The following is a 22,111-nucleotide window of genomic DNA, read 5'->3' as shown; positions in this document are numbered from 1 at the left end:
AATCCATGATTGAGTAATCGCTATGGGCGTCTTTGATGTACTTGGCGCCATTTTAGCGTGAGTCCCTAGAGCGGGAGTCAAAGGGTCCGACACGTGGGGAGAGTTAGTCGGCATAACTTCCCCCTCGTCAGAATCCTCTGGTGATAATTCTTTTAAAGATAACAGCTGATCTTTATTGTTTAAAGTGAAATCAATAAATTTAGTACACATTCTCCTATGGGGTTCAACCATAGCTTTTAAACATAATGAACAAGGAGTTTCCTCTATGTCAGACATGTTTATACAGACTAGCAAGCTTGGAAAACACTTTAAATCAAGTTAACAAGCAATATTAAAAAACGTTACTGTGCCTTTAAGAGAAACAAATTTTGCCAAAATTTGAAATAACAGTGAAAAAATGCAGTTAAACTAACGAAATGTTTACAGTGTATGTAACAAGTTAGCAGAGCATTGCACCCACTTGCAAATGGAAGATTAACCCCTTAATACAAAAAACAGATTAACGAAAATACGTTTTTAAACAGTCATAACAACTGCCACAGCTCCACTGTGGCTTTACCTTCCTCAATACACGACTTTTGAAGCCTTTTGAGCCCTTCAGAGATGTCCTATAGCATGCAGGGGACTGCTGAGGGAAGCGGAATGTCTCTGTCTGTAATTTTAACTGCGCAAAAAAGCGCTAAAATAGGCCCCTCCCACTCATATTACAACAGTGGAAAGCCTCAGGAGACTGTTTCTAGGCAAAAATCAAGCCAGCCATGTGGAAAAAACTAGGCCCCAATAAGTTTTATCACCAAAGCATATATAAAAACGATTAAACATGCCAGCAAACGTTTTATATTGCACATTAATCAGAGTATATACCTCTGATAGCAAGCCTGATACTAGTCGCTATTAAATCACTGTATTTAGGCTTAACTTACATTAATCCGGTATCAGCAGCATTTTCTAGCAATTCCATCCCTAGAAAAACTTAAAACTGCACATACCTTATTGCAGGATACCCTGCATGCTATTCTCCCTCTAAAGTTACCTCACTCCTCAGACATATGTGAGAACAGCAGTGGATCTTAGTTACTTCTGCTAAGATCATAGAAAACGCAGGCAGATTATTCTTCTAAATGCTGCCTGAGATAAAATAGTACAACTCTGGTACCATTTAAAAACAATAAACTCTTGATTGAAGAAAAAACTAACTATATTACACCACTTTCCTCTTACTACCTCCAGCTATGTTGAGAGTTGCAAGAGAATGACTAAATATGGCAGTTAGGGGAGGAGCTATATAGCAGTTCTGCTGTGGGTGATCCTCTTGCAACTTCCTGTTGGGAAGGAGAATATTCCATAAGTAATGGATGATCCGTGGACTGGATACACCTTACAAGAGAAAAAAAAAAAACGCTTTGTCCGAAGCCGAAAATTTTTAAAGAGGAATAGCCCCAATGACACTGACTCACAGTAAGTCCAGAAGCCAAACAAGAGACCGCAAACGGACTCGACTGAGCCAACAGTCCTCCAGGAGACACCATCGCCCAACAAACGGTCCTCCACCGCTCATCTCCACAAATGAAGAAGACACCTGTCGAAACCCCCAAGGGAACAAGGCAAAGGAGACCAAGGAAACCAAAAGGTCTCCTAATACAAAAAGAACACCTCAATGAGCTAGCCCAGCTCACAGAGACCCAAAAGGGGCCCAAAACAGAGAAAGGAGGCCAAAACTATACCAAGCGAAACCCGGGATAAGACTGGGCACAGAGACAGAACAGACGTCTCTCCAACATCCTGCAAGCACGAAATGCAACTGAAGAGGCAAAGTCCTCCCAGTGTCTGACCATAGAATACCAAAGTATTCGACCATGAAAAAGTGTGTAATACACCCAGGTGAAAAACCCAAAGTTTGAGAAGACAGAGTCCATAACAGGGCGACACAGAGGGTACTTGCGAGGAAGAAGAAGCAGACCGCAAAAGCAACCCCCAGACAGAGGGCACGTTCCAGGCAACCTAAGTTGCCGGACCTACATAGAGGTCCCTAAAAAGGGGAACACAAAACCTCAATTGATGCCCCCTAGAAGAGTATACCCTCAGAACCCAAAGGAAGAGTAAACCCTCTTCTAATCAATAGAGCAAGTTGAAGGAAAATCTATACTCTAGCAGACTAAGCTAACAGGATAGACACAACAAAGCTAACACATCCATTGGAGACTGCAACCGAAAACAGTTCCTTAGACCGCTTGGCCATCCTGACCTGCAGACCCACACCCAGCTGGACCAACCCAGCCTCAGGGATCCAAGACAGGGGAACAAAAGAATCCTGAACAGGTACAGGAACTAGCGTAAAGATAGCACAGCCATCCCCACAGAGTACAAGTACAATCCGACTCTGAAAACAGACAACAAGGCCAAAGACCTAAGTATCTATAAAATAAAGGCCCAACAAGTCTGCTTGGAGCCAGCAAGACCCCAGGGGTAACCAATCCCACCCCAGGTCTCTTATAACTCAGACAGTACACGTCAAGAGTAAAAGCTGCATCTAGATACACTATAAACAGCTCACGCGAACACCTGCAAGGTGTCCAGAGCTGCAACTGGTTTCAAACTGCAAACCTTCTACATGCTAGACAGCTATCCTGTACAAGCTGTTGGATCAAGCCCAAAAGGACAAATCCAGAGGCCTAAAAATGAAGGCCAAACCGCTTAATAGTGGTAAGGGGCATTAAGCCCTCCCACCCTCCACCATATGGGGGAGGAAAACACTTAATTCTGATTAAATCAGATGTCAGATAGAGTGACGCAGCGAAAAACTCCCCTGCCCAGTCAACTATGACTGAAGGCTTTAAGGACTGAAACAATCCTTCCCACCTCATGGACCCACAGGTCCTCTTAAATGCTTAGTTGAACATGAAAAACAATGATAACCTGATCACTCGGCGCTTCTACCGAACCAGCCGAGCAGAAAAGCGCCACGTTTCTGAACAGCCACAAGACCGAACGAACCCGACAGGACCAGCCTTCACCTAGGGTCCCAACCGGCAAGCTGCATAAATTCTCCCTCGTAGGAGAAAAAACAGAAAACAGACATTTTTAACATAGGACTAGCATGTCCAAAACAACTTCTGAAGAAGTAATAAAGAGTATCAATCCCAGAAGGTTCCAGAAGGAAACAAAAACAAATGAAAGACATCCCATCGGATATAAATAAAATATAAGGCAACCTGGAGGTTAACGCCCAAAAAGACACAGGCCTACCCGCAGGACCAGCCAAACGGAGCACTATCTTACAAAACTGGGAAAGATCTCAAACAAATGACAATTAGGAGATTACTTCATCCCCACATGTCTAATGAGGTGCACCATTCAAATTATAAGACTGAAAATCCCTGTAACTGGTAACGATAGGGTCATTCAATAACTGAAAAACCATGTCTGAGCAACACACGAAAGCGTGCAATCCTATAACGAAAGGCACAACACTCAGGGACAGATACACCCGTGGGAACTGTAAAGGCCATGCCTAAGGCGGAAGGCCTGGGACAATAGGGCACGAGAACATTCTCAAAGAAACATCTGGGACTCTGAAGACGAATAATCGCCAACATTATGTGGAAATGCAAACAAGCTGCAACCTACGGGGGAAACACGCCAACCCTGCATAGAGGAACCATAAACTGGGTTACCCGCATGTGCCCGCATGTGCAGAAGTATGATTCGGTAGGGAACTTGCCTCTCGGAGGACAGGACCCCCAAAGGTGGATGGCTCAGTAGTCCCTTGGCATACGGAACAAAACTGGTTGACAGGAGTCAACAAGGCCACTACGGATTCATCACCGGACATAGAATATGAAATCAAAATAGTCTCAGTATCAGAATCCTCCGTAACTGAATCTGAAATTAACACAGTCTCAGCATCAGAATCCTCCATAACTAGATAGATGATATTTAATTATGGACTAAAGTAGCAAAAACAAAAACAATACCTGACACCCCCAATGGCTGGGGCACTCACAACCTCCTATGACCAGACCCCTGCGGACTAGAAAATTTCCTTCACCACGCGGTCGGCAATGCAGAAATGAAAAAACGGAACGTAACCACGGCCGAACACAAAGTAAACCATACAGTCCAAAAAAAGTGCGCCCAACCAAAAGGCTGCATCACTTCCAAAGGCCTCAATGTTCCAACCACGAGCCCAGTAAACATCACACATAAGCAGGTTGAAACACATAACAAACATGATTATAAACCCCCCCTGTTCAATAAGCCCCCTCAGGAGATATTAACCCACGATTCCAAGATACTAAAAGAGACTCATTGAGACACTTATGTATAAGTTAGACCTGCAAGGTGGTAGCCTCTCTGGAAACATTCACATTACAGTACATTGACGATTAAAGTAAAATGAAACTATCTTACCGGAATCTACGCCGTGGAACAGGAACACGGCCCTTCAAGTGTGACGGATAATAGCATCGCCTCCGCCATGGACTTGAGAGAATAAAGCAGGCAGCGAAGCGAAGCTCAACAATGACGATTGCTTGAGGAGCTGTTAATATGAGTCGGGATGGTTTTGCAGGAAGAAACTCCCTGCATCTCCGGACTCTAACTTTCATCCAAGCACTCACTGAGAGACTGACATGCCGAAAAGTACTACCCTCCTTCGTCCGAAGCCGAGAAAACTTTAAAAAGTAAAGGCCCCAATGACACTGACCAGCATAAAGTCCAGAAGGCTAGCTAGAGACCGCAAAATCAGACTCAACTGAGCCAACAGTCCTCCAGGAGACACCATCGCCCAACAGTCGGTCCCCCACCGCTCACCCCTCACTAAAGAGGGGAACACCAACCTAAACTCCCCAAGGGATAGGGCAAGGAAGAACCAAGGGGAAACCGAAAGGTCACCACAAAATCCATAAAAGGAAAACCCCCAAAAGTGAGCCCAGCTAACAAAGATCCAAATGGATCCTGACAGACAAGGGGAGGCTACGCCCAGACTAAGCAAAAACCAGAGGTTTAGGACCAGGCATCTAAGCAGAGAAACCCTTCTCTCAACATCGTGCAAAGCACCGAAAGACAACTGAAGACGGAGTTCTCACATAGTCAGGACTAAGAATACTAAAGTATTCAGACAAAAAAGAACGTGTAACAGACCCGGACGACAAACCCTGAGTCAAGAACACATAGCCATCATCAGGATGGTATAGAAGAATACTTGCTGAGAAGTAAAAAGCGGCCAGGAAGAGAACAGATTGCACAAGGAGAGAGAGAGAAAAAAAAGAGAAAAAAAAGAGAGAAAAAAAAGAGAAAAAAAAAGAGAAAGAGAGAGAGAAAGAGAGAGAGAGATTAAACCCAGAACCCGAAGGTGTATGGTAACCCTGGACCTTCTGCTTGCAAGCCCAGCGAGCTAGCTACTATGCCAACCTAGATCCTGAAGATGACAACACATCCCAGAACCCATTCCCAGTCAGGCCAGCTCAAGCATCGGCAGGTCTGAAACAGGGGAACAGAAGAACCCCAACACCAGCTCAAAAATGAGCGGTAGAATGACCACAGCCATCCCATCAAAGCACGGGTGTCAACCTGACTCCTTAGAAACAGACGACAAGGCCGAAGACCCAAAGGAATCTAACAAAAGGCCCACCATAGTCATAAAAATGAGCCAGCAAGACTACAGATGGAACGTAACAATCCAGAGAAAAACACCCCTCTCTGAAAGGTTAACTCTCAGTTCCAACCTCCTGAATCCAAGAGAATTCCTAGAAAAAGGACCACACCTTCATAAGAAGGGGAATAAACACCCACCCTAAGAAAAGGGATGGAACCAAAAAGGCAGAGCACCTGCCCACAAGACACAAAGCCACAGGCTAAAGGAGAGATCTCCAACGCAGATGAACTTGGAAGGAATCCCCCTAAGGAAATTAGCTTGCTAACACACATCCAATGTGCAATAGCTGCAGCAGAGACACTGCAAACCCATTCGCATGCAGAGTAGTGAATCCATAAGGTTACCACAGCAAGCTGACCAAGGGAAACCGACCATAAAGGCGTAAGTCCAGCCCAATGAGCATCAGCACACAGAAAACCTGGCCAACCGTGACTAGGTCAATTAGACCAAGTAAAAGGACATAGCCCAAGTTCCCAGGAACTGGGGAACCCTGAACCAGACCTAGAGCCAAAAAGTCCGGCAACAACACCACAAAGGAAAACACTGAGCGAAGCCTCAGCAACCGGAAGCACCAGGTAGAAAACAGATCTGAGCCCCCAATTGTTTAAACAAACAATATTCGAGAACTTAATATCTCATCTGATATAAAAAAAAAAAAACCACAGACCACAGGGAGATATCAATGCAATATCCAGATCAACCCAGATAACTAGATAACTCACAAGTCCCGAACCCAAGGAAGAGACCACCCCTTGCCAAAGTCCAATGCTCCAAAGGAGCTAAGGCCTTAAAAGTTGTACAACGACACTAGAGCCCATAGACTCTCAAACAGCCGCAGGACAACAAGCAAGGGGATACCAAAAGGCCAAAATCACTCGAGCAAAGGCTGGTCTCCGCATCACCTCCATACAATCAGTGGATCATTGAGGGAAAAGGAAGCACGAGCAGAGCCCAAGGAGACCACGCCCAGTGCCCCTAACAGGGAACGACCATATCCCGGAGGGGAACCCAGGTCCCTAAAAGACCCAACTCACATGGAGACAACAGAGGAAGACCAAAAGGTCTCATAAAAAAAAGCTAGACAGAACACAGTCAATACGCAATAGTTGCATCTAGTCACATTCTGCAACCCATCCGCTGCAGCTGAACTACCCAATAAACTACTAGCTGCTGAGAACTAAATTCAGAAGGACAATTCCCAGGGCCTCAAAAGAAAAAAGGCCAAACCGCCCAACTCGGCGGCAAGAGGGTGCAAGCCCACCAACCCTCCACTACACGGAAGGAGCTCTAGGGTCTGACAACCCCAGACACCCAAGAGAGAGAGACGCAGTGGAACTCCACTGACCCAGTCATCCAATTGAAGGCTATAAGGACTGAGACAATCCTTCCTGCCTCACGAGTCCACCGGTCCTCTAGAATGCTTAGTTGAACACAGAGGATAACATGAGCACTCGGCACCTCTACCGGACCAGCCAAGCAGAGCGGCGCCACGTGTCCAAACAGCTACCAGACAGAACTGAACCCAAACAGGACCAGCCTGCAATCCGGGTCCTAACCGTCAAGCCCCATAAATCCTCCCTCAAAGGGGAAGAAGGAAACAGAGAGGACATCCTATCGGATGAAAAAAAAATACAAGGCAACCCGTAGGTTAACCCAAAGGAAACAGGCCTACCGCAGGACCAGCCAAACGGAGCCCTGATCTTCAAAAAAAAAAAACTGGAAAAGATCTCAATACATGGACAATCAGGAGATTACATCATCCCCACATGTCTAATGAGGTGCGCCATTCGAAGAGCAGACTGAGTATTTCCGTATCCGATAAAGGATAGGGCCGTTCAACAACTGAAAAAACATGTCTGAGTAACACGCGAAGGCGTGCAATTCTGTAACGAAAGGTGCAACACTCAGGGACAGTCGCACCTGCAGGGAACTGTACAGTCCAAGGTGGAATATCCGGGACAAGAGGAGCAGGGAAGGGAAGGCACCACCCTGTCCTCAAACTCTATTCAATTTTGTAAATAAAGGTTCATCAGGCAATATGATCCTGGGACGAAAGGCAAAGAATGACTGTGGGATGAGGGAAGTGGGAGCAGTATTTAAGCCTTTGGCTGGGGTGTCTTTGCCTCCTCCTGGTGGCCAGGTTCTTATTTCCCAAAACTAATGAATGCGGCTGTGGACTCTTTCCCATTAGGAAGAAAAGCTTTTTTAAAGTTTGAAATAGATGCAGTACTTTATTTACATATGAACCCTTCCTAAAATCTAAATTACTAAGAAAGTTTAAACATGTAACAAAATATAATACTCTAAGGCAATATATACATATAATATATTATTATTATTATTATCATTATTATTATTATTATTAATAGTGAGAATATTATAACAAGATATACCTCTAATCCCACCATTAGTAAATATTAAAGTAATTTAAGTCATTAGTGACCACCATTTCACCTAAAAAAAAAACAGAATTTATGTTTACCTGATAAATTTCTTTCTCCTACGGTGTATCCGGTCCACGGCTTCATCCTTACTTGTGGGATATTCTCAATCCCTACAGGAAGTGGCAAAGAGAGCACACAGCAGAGCTGTCCATATAGCTCCCCTCAGGCTCCGCCCCCCCAGTCATTCGACCGACGGTTAGGAGAAAAAGGAGAACCATAGGGTGCAGTGGTGACTGTAGTTTACAAAAATAAATTTAAACCTGACTAAATGCCAGGGTGGGCCGTGGACCGGATACACCGTAGGAGAAAGAAATTTATCAGGTAAACATAAATTCTGTTTTCTCCTACATTGGTGTATCCGGTCCACGGCTTCATCCTTACTTGTGGGAACCAATACCAAAGCTTTAGGACACGGATGAAGGGAGGGAACAAGTCAGGTAACCTAAACGGAAGGCACCACTGCTTGTAAAACCTTTCTCCCAAAAAGAGCCTCCGAAGAAGCAAAAGTATCGAATTTGTAAAATTTGTATGTATGCAGTGAAGACCAAGTCGCTGCCTTACAGATCTGTTCAACAGAAGCCTCATTCTTGAAAGCCCATGTGGAAGCCACAGCTCTAGTAGAGCTGTAATTCGTTCAGGAGGCTGCCTTCCAGCAGTCTCATAAGCCAACCGGATGATGCTTTTCAGCCAGAAAGACAGAGAGGTCGCAGTCGCCTTTTGACCTCTCCTCTTGCCAGAATAGACGACAAACAAGGACGATGTTTGTCTGAAGTCTTTAGTTGCTTTTAGATAAAACTTCAAAGCACGAACCACATCAAGATTGTATAACAGACGTTCCTTGTTAGAAACTGGATTAGGACACAGAGAAGGAACAACTATTTCCTGGTTAATATTCTTATTGGAAACCACTTTTGGAAGAAAACCAGGCTTGGTACGTAAAACGACCTTATCTGTATGAAACACCAGATAGGGTGAATTACACTGCAAAGCAGACAATTCAGAAACTCTTCTAGCAGAAGAAATAGCTACCAAAAACAAAACTTTCCAAGATAGTAACTTAATATCTATGGAATGTAGAGGTTCAAACGGAACCCCTTGAAGAACTGAAAGAACTAAATTTAGACTCCATGGAGGAGCCACAGGTCTGTAGACAGGCTTGATTCTGACTAAAGCCTGTACAAACGCCTGAACATCTGGCACGGCTGCCAGACGCTTTTGCAACAAAACAGACAGAGCAGATATCTGTCCTTTTAAGGAACTAGCTGACAGACCTTTCTCCAATCCTTCTTGGAGAAAAGATAGTATCCTTGGAATCCTAATCTTACTCCATGAGTAACCCTTGGATTCGCACCAGCAAAGATATTTCTGCCATATCTTATGGTAAATTTTCCTGGTGACAGGCTTTCTAGCCTGGATCAGAGTATCTATAACTGATTCCGAAAACCCACGCTTAGCTAGAATCAAGCGTTCAATCTCCAAGCAGTCAGTTGCAGAGAAACTAGATTTGGATGTTCGAATGGACCTTGGATTAGAAGGTCCTGCCTCAAAAGGTAGCTTCCATGGTGGAACCGATGACATATTCACCAGGTCTGCATACCAAGTCCTGCGTGGCCACGCAGGAGCTATTAGAATTACCGAAGCCTTCTCCTGTTTGATCCTGGCTACTAGCCGGGGGAGAAGAGGAAACGGTGGAAAGACATAAGCTAGTTTGAACGACCAAGGCGCCACTAAGGCATCTACCAATGTCGCCTTGGGATCCCTGGACCTGGCACGTAACGTGGAACTTTGGAGTTCTGACGTTACGCCATCAGATCCAGATCTGGATGGCCCCATAGTTGAGTTAACTGGGCAAAAACCTCCGGGTGAAGTTCCCACTCCCCCGGATGGAAAGTCTGACAACTCAGATAATCCGCTTCCCAGTTGTCCACTCCTGGGATGTGAATTGCTGATAGATGGCAGGAGTGATCCTCTGCCCATTTGATGATCTTGGATACCTCCCTCATCGCCAGGGAACTCTTTGTTCCTCCCTGATGATTGATGTACGCTACAGTCGTCATGTTGTCCGACTTAAATCTGATGAATTTGGCCTCCGCTAGTTGAGGCCATGCCTGGAGCGCATTGAATATCGCTCTCAATTCCAAAATGTTTATCGGGAGAAGAGATTCTTCCCGAGACCAAAGACCCTGAGCTTTCAGGGACTCCCAGACCGCACCCCAGCCTAAGAGGCTGGCGTCGGTCGTGACAATGATCCACTCCGGTCTGCGGAAACTCATTCCCTGAGACAGGTTGTTACGGTTACCCTTAGTCTCGCTGAGAGATGGACCGCTTAGTAGCCTGGATTCCTATTGCTGAAGAGGGGAGAAACTGCTTTCCATAGTATTCTATATGAGTCTCGCAAATGTAGAATAATCCCCCTTAGCTGTAGTACAGCTAGGATACCCTTCTGCCCACAAAAACGAGTCAACGCTGCGATTGAGGGACAACCAAGAACTGAGGACTGGGATGCCCAGCCTGCTTTTTATTTAGGTTACATGCACACAGGGCACTCCCAGGGGGGGAAGCATAAAATCCCCCATCACACATTTAGACAAAGCCCTTGGACAGGCCACCGCAGATAACAAGTACACACAAGAAAACAATTGAGTCCTTCTTATCACCTAGCAGTGAATGCTTATCACAAACTTAATTACAGTACACAATATGCTAGGAAACCTGCCTCAGAAAATAGTTTTCTCAAAACTGAACAGAGTTAACCCTTTATGAAATGATACTTGTTACAGTTTTCTTGGAGCCCTTCTTAGGCGCTGGCTTGGCTGGTTCAGGCATTGCTGCTGGGAAATAAGTTTCTTCACAACAAAATAACTAATGCTTCTGTAACACAGGTGATCCTGAGACAACCACCAGAGGAGTGAGTCTCTGGTTTTCTGATCCATTTGTATCTGGGGAGACAAATCTGCATAATCCCCATTCCACTGTTTGAGCATGCACAGTTGCAGTGGTCTTAAATGAATTCGAGCAAAGGGAACCACGTCCATTGCCGCAACCATTAGTCCTATTACCTCCATGCACTGAGCTATGGAGGGTTGAGGAATGGATTGAAGAACTCGACAAGTGTTCAAAAGTTTTAACTTCCTGACCTCCGTCAGAAAGATTTTCATTTCTACCGAGTCTATTATTGTTCCCAGGAAGGGAACCCTTGTGAACGGGGACAGAGAACTCTTTTCTATGTTCACCTTCCACCTGTGAGACCTTAGAAAGGCTAAAACAATGTCCGTATGAGCCTTTGCTTTGTGAAAGGACGACGCTTGTATTAAGATGTCGTCTAGGTAAGGTGCTACTGCAATGCCCCTTGGCCTTAGCACCGCTAGAAGGGACCCTAACACCTTTGTGAAAATTCTGGGAGCAGTGGACAATCCGAAGGGAAGAGCCACGAACTGGTAATGCTTGTCCAGCAAGGCGAACCTTAGGAACTGATGGTGATCTTTGTGGATAGGAATATGCAGGTACGAATCCTTTAAGTCCACGGTAGTCATATATTTACCCTCTTGGATCATTGGTAAAATTGTCGAATGGTTTCCATTTTGAATGATGGAACCCTGAGGAATTTGTTTAGGATTTTTAAATCCAGAATTGGCCTTTAAGATCCTTCCTTTTTGGGAACTACAAACAGGTTTGAGTAAAAACTCAGTCCTTGTTCTGCTGTTGGAACTGGGTGTATCACTCCCAATTTTAAAAGGTCTTCTACGCAATGTAAGAATGCCTGTCTCTTTATCTGGTCTAAAGATAAGCGAGACATGTGAAACCTTCCCTTTGGAGGAAAGTCCTTGAACTCTAGAAGATACCCCTGAGAGACAATTTCTAGTGCCCAGGGGTCCGGAACATCTAATGCCCAAGCCTGAGCAAAGAGAGAAAGTCTGCCCCCTACTAGATCCGGTCCCGGATCGGGGGCTACCCCTTCATGCTGTCTTGGTAGCAGCAGCAGGCTTCTTGGCCTGTTTACCCTTGTTCCAGCCTTGCAATGGTTTCCATGCTGGTTTGGGCTGGGATGCGTTACCCTCTTGCCTAGTGGCTGTAGAGGTAGAAGCAGGTCCGTTCCTGAAATTGCGAAAGGAACGAAAATTAGACTTATTTTTAGCTTTGAAAGGTCTATCCTGTGGAAGGGCATGGCCCTTTCCCCCAGTGATATCTGAAATCATTTCTTTCAACTTTGGCCCGAATAGGGTCTTACCCTTGAAAGGAATATTAAGCAATTTTGTTTCGGACGACACATCCGCCGACCAAGATTTTAGCCAAAGCGCTCTACGCGCCACGATTGCGAAACCAGAATTTTTCGCCGCTAATTTAGCTAACTGCAAGGCGGCATCTGTAATGAAAGAATTAGCGAACTTCAGGGCGTGAATTCTGTCCATGACTTCATCATATGAAGTCTCCTTATGGAGCGAGTTTTCTAGTTCCTCAAACCAAAAAGCCGCTGCAGTGGTTACAGGAATAATGCAAGAAATTGGTTGAAGAAGAAAACCCTGTTTAACAAAAATTTTCTTAAGTAAACCTTCTAATTTTTTATCCATAGGGTCTTTGAAAGCGCAACTGTCTTCTATTGGTATAGTCGTGCGCTTAGCTAGCGTTGAAACTGCCCCCTCTACCTTAGGGACCGTCTGCCACGCGTCCCTTCTGGGGTCAACAATTGGGAACATTTTCTTAAATAAAGGAGGGGGAACAAAAAGGTACACCTGGCTTCTCCCACTCCTTAGTCACGATATCCACCACCCTCTTAGGTATCGGAAACGCATCAGTGTGTACTGGAACCTCTAAGAATCTGTCCATTTTACACAATTTTTCTGGGACCACCAAAGGGTCACAATCATCAAGTGTAGCTAGGACCTCCTTAAGTAGGGCGCGGAGGTGTTCTAGCTTAAATTTAAATGCTATGGTATCAGGCTCTGCCTGCTGAGAAACTTTTCCAAGTCAGATTGATGTGAGGGCACTAAAGATAAATTATCCTCTGCGTCAGCTTGCTCATTCTCTGTATTTAAAACTGAGCAATCACGCTTCCTTGGAAAAGCTGGCAGTTTGGATAAAAATGCTGCGAGAGAATTATCCATTACTGCTGCTAACTGTTGCATAGTAATAGCAATTGGTGCGCTAGATGTACTGGGCATCGCTTGCGCGGGCATAGCTGGTGTTGACACAGAAGGAGGGGATAGCGGGCTATCCTCACTACCTTCAGCTAAAGAATCATCTTGGGCTACATCTTTAAGCGTGATTGTACGGTCCTTAAGCTGTTTGGACGCTATGGCACACTTCACACATAAATTTAATGGGGGAACCACCTTGACCTTTAAACATACAGAACATAGGCTATCTGAAGGGTCAGACATGTTTAACAGACTTAGACAGAACTTCAATGCAATAAAAATTATTTTTGACAAACACGTTACTGTGTCTTTAAATAATAAAAGTGCACTTTATTACTGAAACATCAAAAAAACATCAAAAAAACATCAAATAAACATCCGATTTTAATGAAATATTTTAATGAAAACCACAGTGTCTTAATGCTTTGAAAAGATTGCACACAAATTTTCAGACCAATTAACCCCTTAATGCCCAAACCGGAGCTAATAACAGCAGTTAACCAGTTAAAAACACTACAGTACAATGCCACAGCCTCTACTGTGGCTTTTACCTTCCTTAGGGATTATTTAAGTAGGAAATAAGCTCTCTGAAGTGCTTTCTGATGTCTCTGGACTCCCCACGTGAAGCTGCATGAACTGTCTAGTCAAAACAACTGCGCAATTGAGGCGCGAAAATGAGGCCTCCTCCCTCTTCATTCCAGAGTGGAGGGGCCTTTCAGACTAGATTAGGTGTCCAATTAAGTGCCAGGCGCAATATTAAACCCCATAAGTGTTTCAAAAGTCTCAAAAAACACCTTATTCATACTGAAACATGCTAAAAAGCAATCGATTAAGCCCACAATAGTGTCAACCAGCATAGAGCCCTTAATATAAGCCATCATTTTATACAGAGTCTGAGAAAAATGGCTTACCTATCCCTGAGGGGATTTCTGACAGTCTTCTAGCATTACTTGGTCTTGTTAGAAAAATGACTGATCATACCTGAAGCAGTTAAGCCTGCAAACTGTTCCCCCCAACTGAAGTTCTCTGGTATTCAACAGTCCTGCGTGGGAACAGCAATGGATTTTAGTTACTGGTGCTAAAATCATATTCCTCTCAGCAGAAATCTTCATCACTTTCTGCTTCAGAGTAAATAGTACAAGCCGGCACTATTTTAAAATAACAAACTCTTGATAGAAGAAATAAAAAACTACAACTAACACAACATACTCTTTACCACCCCCGTGGAGATGCTACTAGTTAGAGCGGCAAAGAGAATGACTGGGGGGCGGAGCCTGAGGGGAGCTATATGGACAGCTCTGCTGTGTGCCCTCTTTGCCACTTCCTGTAGAGATTGAGAATATCCCACAAGTAAGGATGAAGCCGTGGACCGGATACACCAATGTAGGAGAAAAAGTCATTAGTGACCTTCATTACCTAAAAAAAAGTTTGAGCATTACTAATCTAGTATAGTAAATGTGGTAAATAGAAGGAAACGTGTGACAGTATTCTTTAATTCTAGTCTTCAAGGAACCCCAACAGGCCCGCAATTAAATTATTCCCTGATTGAGTGCAGTTGAGATTGTTACAACTGGATTAAGAACAGACAAGAGAAGGGAAATCTTTAATATCAGGCTAAATACATTTTATAAGCATAGTACTTAGGTTTTCCCCACCTCCATCTAGTCATGGGTGAAGCCATGTTGAAATCTAGCTTTCAATCCTGTGCTGACGTGTTTGCACAAGTACTGCAACTTTCTTTCAGATACCCACAGTGAAACCTAGGTTCTAAAATATCAGCAGCCGTAATTAGAGGTAGGTACATGAACTGTATTGAGTGTTCATTGTCCCCTTAAAGAGAAAGCCTATTACAGAATGTTTATTGTTTAAAAAGATAGATAATCCCTTCATTACCCATTCCATAGTTTTGCAAAAGCAACACACTTATATTAATATACTTTTTACCTCTGTGATAACCTTGCGTTTAAGCCTCTGCAGACTGCCCCCTTATTTCAGTTATTTTAACAGACTTGCATTTTAGCTATTCAGTGTCCTCTCATAAGTAACTCCATGGGATTGAGCACAATGTTATCTATATGTCACACATGAACCAGCACTGTCTAGCTGTGGAAAACCATGTAAATGCACTGAGCTAAGAGGCGGCCATCAAGGGTTTAGAAATTAGCATATGAGCCTACCTAGGTTTAGCGTTCAAAAAAAGAATACCAAGAGAACAAAGACAATTTGATAATAAAAGCAAAATGTAAAAAATTGCATGCCCTATTTAAATAAAAAAAAATTAATTTTGACTATATTGTCCCTTTAAGATTTTCTGAGGATTGGAATTGAGGAAACATGGTTTAGAGAAATACTTGGTTTATAGTGGTAAGTTCATAATATAGGTTGTGATTTAAAAAATGTAGAAGAATGGACAGTCTTTATTCCTACAGGATCTTATAATGCCTATTGCTATCAATTTAACATATTAAGAGTTATAGGGTTGACAGCGCATCTCTAGCCATGTCATGGTTATGTATGTTCATGGCATTTGTTTTAACATACACATAAAGCTCAAAAGCAAAATAAATGTTACCCAAAATAAATCGTCCTGCTTTATATAAATGTATCACCAGGGCTCCTTCAATATTCTCTTTAAAGATCAGCTTTGAAACTTCGCTTGAGCTTTCTATGGCAGTGGCATCTTTGAGAACAATTGTGTGACCAGCTGCTTCAAGATGGTGCCTGATTGAAGAATCAAAAACACAAAACAATTTAGAAACATATTCTCATAAAATGCTTTTTCTATAAAAGTATGAGTTAATTAATAAATACCACCATACAGCCTAGTTTTAAAGTGTATTTAACCGGTCCAGAGAAAAACAGCATGTCGAGAAACATTTCCTCAGAAAATCCTTCAATAGATGTCACCAAGAAAATTAGTTATTTCAGTTGAAATTATTTTAATTTGTCTCACTTTACTTCTCTGTATGAAATAGTTATAAAAGCTTTGTAGAAATGTATGTATTACAGGGATTACTTTAAATTAATCTTTCTTATTACTCGCTTATTTCAAGTAGGAAAACAGGTTGATATTTGTAAAGGAGAAGAGAGGAAGCAATTCCTCAAAATTAAAAAAAATCTAAATTAAAAAAAAAACAACTAACTTGTATACATTTTCAGACATCCCAACTCTCCCTGAAGTTCAGGGAGTCTCCTGATGCCAGCAAATGGAATGCAATCTCCCTGAAACTCCAAGTACCATGATCCAATGTGGCACAAATACGGAAAAGTGTTTCTTTAAGGAATGCCTTTAGTTGCTGGGACGTTATAGAACCTTTAAAGCATGCATCAGTAACCAAAAAGCCCCCACTGATTTTAATAAAATAAAACACAAATACTACCTTATTTACTGCACGTAATTAAACTTTGTATTCTAAAATATTTAAGCATTCAACAAGCGTACGATCACTGAAAAATAGGTTTATTGTATGTGGGTGTCCAATATATAACTGGGAGGGAAGGAGGGGGGGACGGTGTCGTAGTAGCGGGTGAAGTCACCTCCCTGAAATTAGTTTTTGCAGGTTGGGATGTCTGCATTTTACTAAAACTTAAAGGGACATTATACACAAATTATAAAATACATGATAATGTAACTTCATATCTGAAAAGAAGTTTGTAATAAAATAATGCAGCTTTATTTTGTCTATTAAATATATTTTTTATATTTCTTATGTTTTTATGTTTTCAATAAATTTTCCTGAGGTGGTTGGGACCGGATTCAGTATTTAAACAAAACAGACAAATATTCTGCTTTCAATTTAATGGCTAAATATAAATTGTATATTTATATATAAACAATAACAGTCACATCTAAATTACCTGGTGTACCCACTACTATTGCAAAAATGCTTTTCCTAGCATGATTGTTGATGCAAAACTGAAATGACTAGAAAGACAAGGTGTGGGGAGCAAACATTAGCTCACAGAAAAGTATATATTAACAAGCACAATTTTCATGTGTATTTTACAGAAAAAGGCTGCAAAATAAATGAGTATGTATTGCAATTGTATTATACTTTCAATAATGGACATTTTGGTGTAAATTTTGAGTTTAAAAATCCTTTAAAAGGGAAACTGAACCCAATTTTTTTTCTTTTGTGATTCAGATAAAGCATGTAATTTTAATCAACTTTCCAATTTACTCCTATTATCAATTTTACTTTGTTCGCTTGCTATCTAAGGCATCTAAGCTTTTTTTTTTGTTCAGAACTCTGGACAGCATTTTTTTATTGGTGGATGAATTTATCCACCAATCAGAAAGGACAACCCAGGATGTTCACCAAAAATGGGCCGGCATCTAAACTTACATTCTTGCATTTCAAATAAATAGGCCAAGAGAATGAAGAAAATTTGATAATAGGAGTAAATTAGAAAGTTGCTTAAAATGTCATGCTCTATCTAAATCATGAAAGAAAAAAATTGGGTTCAGTGTCCCTTTAAGTTCATATTTCAGTATGTATCAAAACGAATTTAACCACAAGAGATAAAAAAATCACCCTCTAAAATAGGATGTTATATTAGGCTTCCAGTTGTTTAAGGTACGTTTTAGCATTTCTATTCCCCACTATTTCTATATTATTTTTGCCTTATTGTGGTCTTTCAAGTCTACTTTAAGGACCTCTATGCTAAATTGGGTATATCTTGTACTTGTGAAGAGAGAGTCCAATTCTATAAAGGAGTGCTTCCAAAAATGAATCCTACTACTATTTTTTGTGAAAATATGCATTCATCTTCAGCTTTACTAAATCTCTTCACCTAAGCTATACATATTAAAGGGACAATGTACACCATGTTCATATAACTACAAGTAATAGACACTACTATAAAGAAGAAAAAAAAAAGTGAAAAATATTGAAGGCGCCTGAGAGCGGTGAGGACCAAAAGTCATCAACAAAAAACCACAATATAAGATAAAATGGGGTACAAACTATATATAATATATATTACAGGCTGTCCATAAATAATATAATTAAAATATCATTCCATGTCAGTATACATGTGCCAGAAAAATATGTCTGTGTCAGAAATACGTGTGTCAGATAAATCTGGAAATTACCTAGTAAAAAAGTACCATTCACATACAAACAAAATATTACAATATGTATATATATGTTGCACTGTGTGTGCACACAAACTATTCAGAAAGAGGCATATAATTATTATGTGACAAACAAATGTACCGCAATGATGCCAATATAGACACAAAAGTGTCTGATGAAATAGAGGAGCAAATCCTAAATGCTAAATAAAGTCATATAGTAATGTTCAAATCGAACCCAATGTTTTCCAGGGTCTCATTAGGCTGTGTATCCACAGGTTACGTGATATGCGGCTGCTAGACTTCTCCCGAAACTGATAGGCCACCAGAATGATGAGTGAATACTAGAAGACAATAAAAGAAGGTGCCACAATAGTGTGAAATCCGTGGTAAAGTCTACCCACGCAAACAATGAATATCACTTACTAGATATAGAGCACTTGAGAAGTGCCACAGGTACAGGCTGGACTATTAATAGCTGCCCAGCGAGCTATCTTCACGAACTGCAGATCGACATGCAGATTCCAGCGTCTCCGTCTCATATATATCAGTCACGATCTTAGTGTCTTGATCAGCAGCTGCTCTGAATACATCCGCTTACATATATCCAGCAGACTTGCAGTGGAAAAGATCGTGTAGTAAAAACTTCGTGATGACAAATGGTTTTAAAAAACACAGTAAAAGTTTATTAAAAACCAAATACACAACTCGTTTCCCGGTTAGATAACCATTTCATCAGGTGTATAGTGTTCAAATGCCATCACAACTTATAAAACAAATTCTGCGTCTCTGGCCGATTAGTGCGCATGCACACTAGGAATATGAACCAATAGAATCCCTGCAATGAGCCGGCTTGATGGGGATAGGATTGCTGAATGTGGGTGTGTTCCCTATCCCCCCCAACAGCTGGTAAATCTTACTGACAGCCGCTACAATGACAGCTGATCGCTAAAATACGTGTTACCAGCAAGATACAAGTCCGTATGTGGACCAATGATTATATAGAGATTACTTTCTTTCTTTCTTAATTCTTCGTATTTGCGCTAGCCACTACTCAATAGTAAACAAGATACTAACCAACAGGGGATAAACCATGTTATAACTCATAAGTCAGGATTATAAATACATAACTATATTAATAGGAACATATATTGCGGTAAATTAAATTGATATATTAGGATCATATAATGGGACTACTATATCTTACAGTCCGCCATATGTATGCGGACTACGAAATTGACCATTTTAAATCCTAAAAAAACAATCAATTCAAGATTATAATAAATTGATGTACTAATACAATAACATCCTAAAAAAAATATATATTTTTCAATAATCTTGTAAATATAATTTAGAGTATTATAGCCACTTAAGACTACTGCAATATATAACTAACCTCACAGATTTTGTAAAGAAATGGTGAGTCATATGCTCAAAACGATGAGCTCCCAATCAGGATAATAGCTATCCACTTAAAGAGTGCTCACTATAAGATGAAGAATTATTATAATAGAATAAATGGAAATGTCAAACTATTTCAAATTATTAACAATTGCCAAGATGTACCCAAAGTAAGTGGGCACTGATTACAATGTCATAATAATTCTAATGATTATAACCGGCTCAGAGGTAAACTGTTGTTTCATGAACCTTTACATATCTGATTGGGATAAATATAAAAACACACATATAGGGGTATAAAAAAACCTACATATAGGGGTATAAAAAAAAACTCGGGGGGGCGGAGCCGGCCACGGACCAGCATGGCCGCAAAAATATAGTGCTCCGAGTAGCTGACTCCTGCCGCAACATTTACCGACAGTCCAGGAGAGGACTTCTAAGTTTACAACTGGGCAAGTGAAAGTTGAACCTCTGGGGGACAAAACCCCGTCATGTGAGAATCTAACAACCCACCGGGGGCAAAGATATTAATCCCTGAACTGCTGAAACTCAGGCCCTGTGAAATCTTGTCAGTGGCGCGAATCGCCATTATCGCCGGAGCTTAACAGTGCAGAGGAGAAGAGAGGGGTATAGCTCCGACCTTCCCGGAACTTCAGTGACAGATGGGGCAACACACCGGTGCCGAGAACAAAGAGATTTCACTAACGCACAGCCTTGAAGGGTAAGGAGAGAGAAAGGTGGTGGCCCGCCACTCTAAGTAACCAGATAGATCAGCCGTTATGGCGCCTGACACAAAAGTGACATGAATAGAGAGAGCCGGAGGTGAGAACTTTTTTCTGCAAATCATTGTTTAGTTCATAGTTTTTCCCCGGGAACATAAGAGGCCTGAGATGCGAACTGCAACATAGAGACTTACATACTTATATGGTACAGACAAGTTAACAGGGGACAGCGGTCACGTCAAATCTGGTTAAATGATGTCAGGCCTCAAACACAACTCTGCAGTTACACAGAAGAAAGTAATGTTTTAAACTGAATAAAAGACAACCCCAGCAATCACACATTACAGAACGTGGGGCATGCAAACTCAGTGCACTGGGGAATAACCCTAACAGCACACCATCTCTTGGATCACAGTCTTCATCGAGAACATTAAGAAACTAAACAGTGGGCTGCTATTCAGAGACTATCACATTCATACCACTCAAACAAGCTAGCAGTCGATAGCAGTCACACCAATCCTAGACAGAATACTGAGATACTCACAATACTCAACCAATAAAGAGGAAAGAAAAGTGCATGCAAACATAATAATTATAGCTACAGGGAGTACCTTTATTTATGAAGTGAACTTTCTAGGACAAAGAGGTATAATTTATCTAAACAGTTGCACCTCATAACGCATCCTACCACCTGATATCTGTGCCATACTGAGCAACCACACAAACATGGCGTCTAGAAGACAACAAAAAATGGATAAGCCTCAAAAACCAGCAAGCTCTGCGGGCTCTAAGATGAACTCTTTCTTTAAGACGGTAGTTACACCTAGTGCAGCTTCACCGGCCTCTCCCATCTCTGAGACAGACGAGGGTAGTGCAGATGACATCTCTCCTGAAGATGAATCTCCCCTTACTAGAGCAGACCTGAGTGCACTACCCTCCAAAGAGGATTTTACAACCTTTATGCAACAAGTCAGCCAAATAATACGGGATGGTCTGGCGGAAGTGAAAAAGGACATCACTGAGTTGGGGAATAGAGTAGTACAGCTTGAAGAATACGCTGAAGAAGTGTCGGAAAGCACAAATCTCGCAACAATGCAGCTTCAACACCAGGCCACAGAGATTACACATTTGCAGAGCCAGATTGAAGATCTGGACAACAGGGGCTGCAGACAGAATTTAAGAATCAGGGGAATCCCGGAAACCACCCTGCCCACTGCACTACCACAATACCTGCAGAACTTATTTCGCTTCCTGCTTGACACAGACCCAGACAAAGACATACTACTAGACAGAGCCCATAGGGCGTTGAGGCCGAAACCACAGCCCTCTGCACCACCTAGAGATGTCATCTTAAAATGCCATTATTTTCAAGACAAGGAGAACATCTTAGCAGCAGCAAGAAAAAAAGTCACCTGTCCGCTATCTAGACACTGCCCTTCAAATATATGCAGATTTAAGCCCTATTACTCTATCAAAACGCAGAGAAGTGGGATTCTTAACAACACATCTAAGAGAACTAGGGATACCATATAGGTGGGGATTCCCCTTCTCCCTGAGAGCACTAAAGGACAACAAAGAAGCCATTTACAGAGATCTGGAAGATTTGGACTCTTTCTGTACGAAACTAAATATTACACAACCAAAAATACCTGAAGAGGGTAACGAAAGGCAGACAG

The 22,111-nt window shown here is 42.0% G+C and overlaps 1 protein-coding gene across 2 annotated transcripts in view; it reads right to left on the bottom strand.

Annotated features, from left to right (window-relative positions):
• GLT1D1 (glycosyltransferase 1 domain containing 1) overlaps positions 1-22,111 on the bottom strand; it is a 708,692-nt gene that overhangs the window by 609,909 nt on the left and 76,672 nt on the right. For both annotated transcript variants that reach the window (XM_053701853.1, XM_053701854.1), the window contains exon 2: positions 15,808-15,956. In XM_053701853.1, coding sequence (XP_053557828.1) covers positions 15,808-15,956 — 149 coding nt within the window. The remainder of the gene's footprint in view (positions 1-15,807; positions 15,957-22,111) is intronic.

This window comes from Bombina bombina, chromosome 2 (assembly GCF_027579735.1).
Source record: "Bombina bombina isolate aBomBom1 chromosome 2, aBomBom1.pri, whole genome shotgun sequence".
Classification (NCBI taxonomy): Eukaryota; Metazoa; Chordata; class Amphibia; order Anura; family Bombinatoridae; genus Bombina; species Bombina bombina.
Note: the sequence above shows the minus strand (reverse complement) of the source record. Positions and strands in the feature narration are given on the sequence as shown.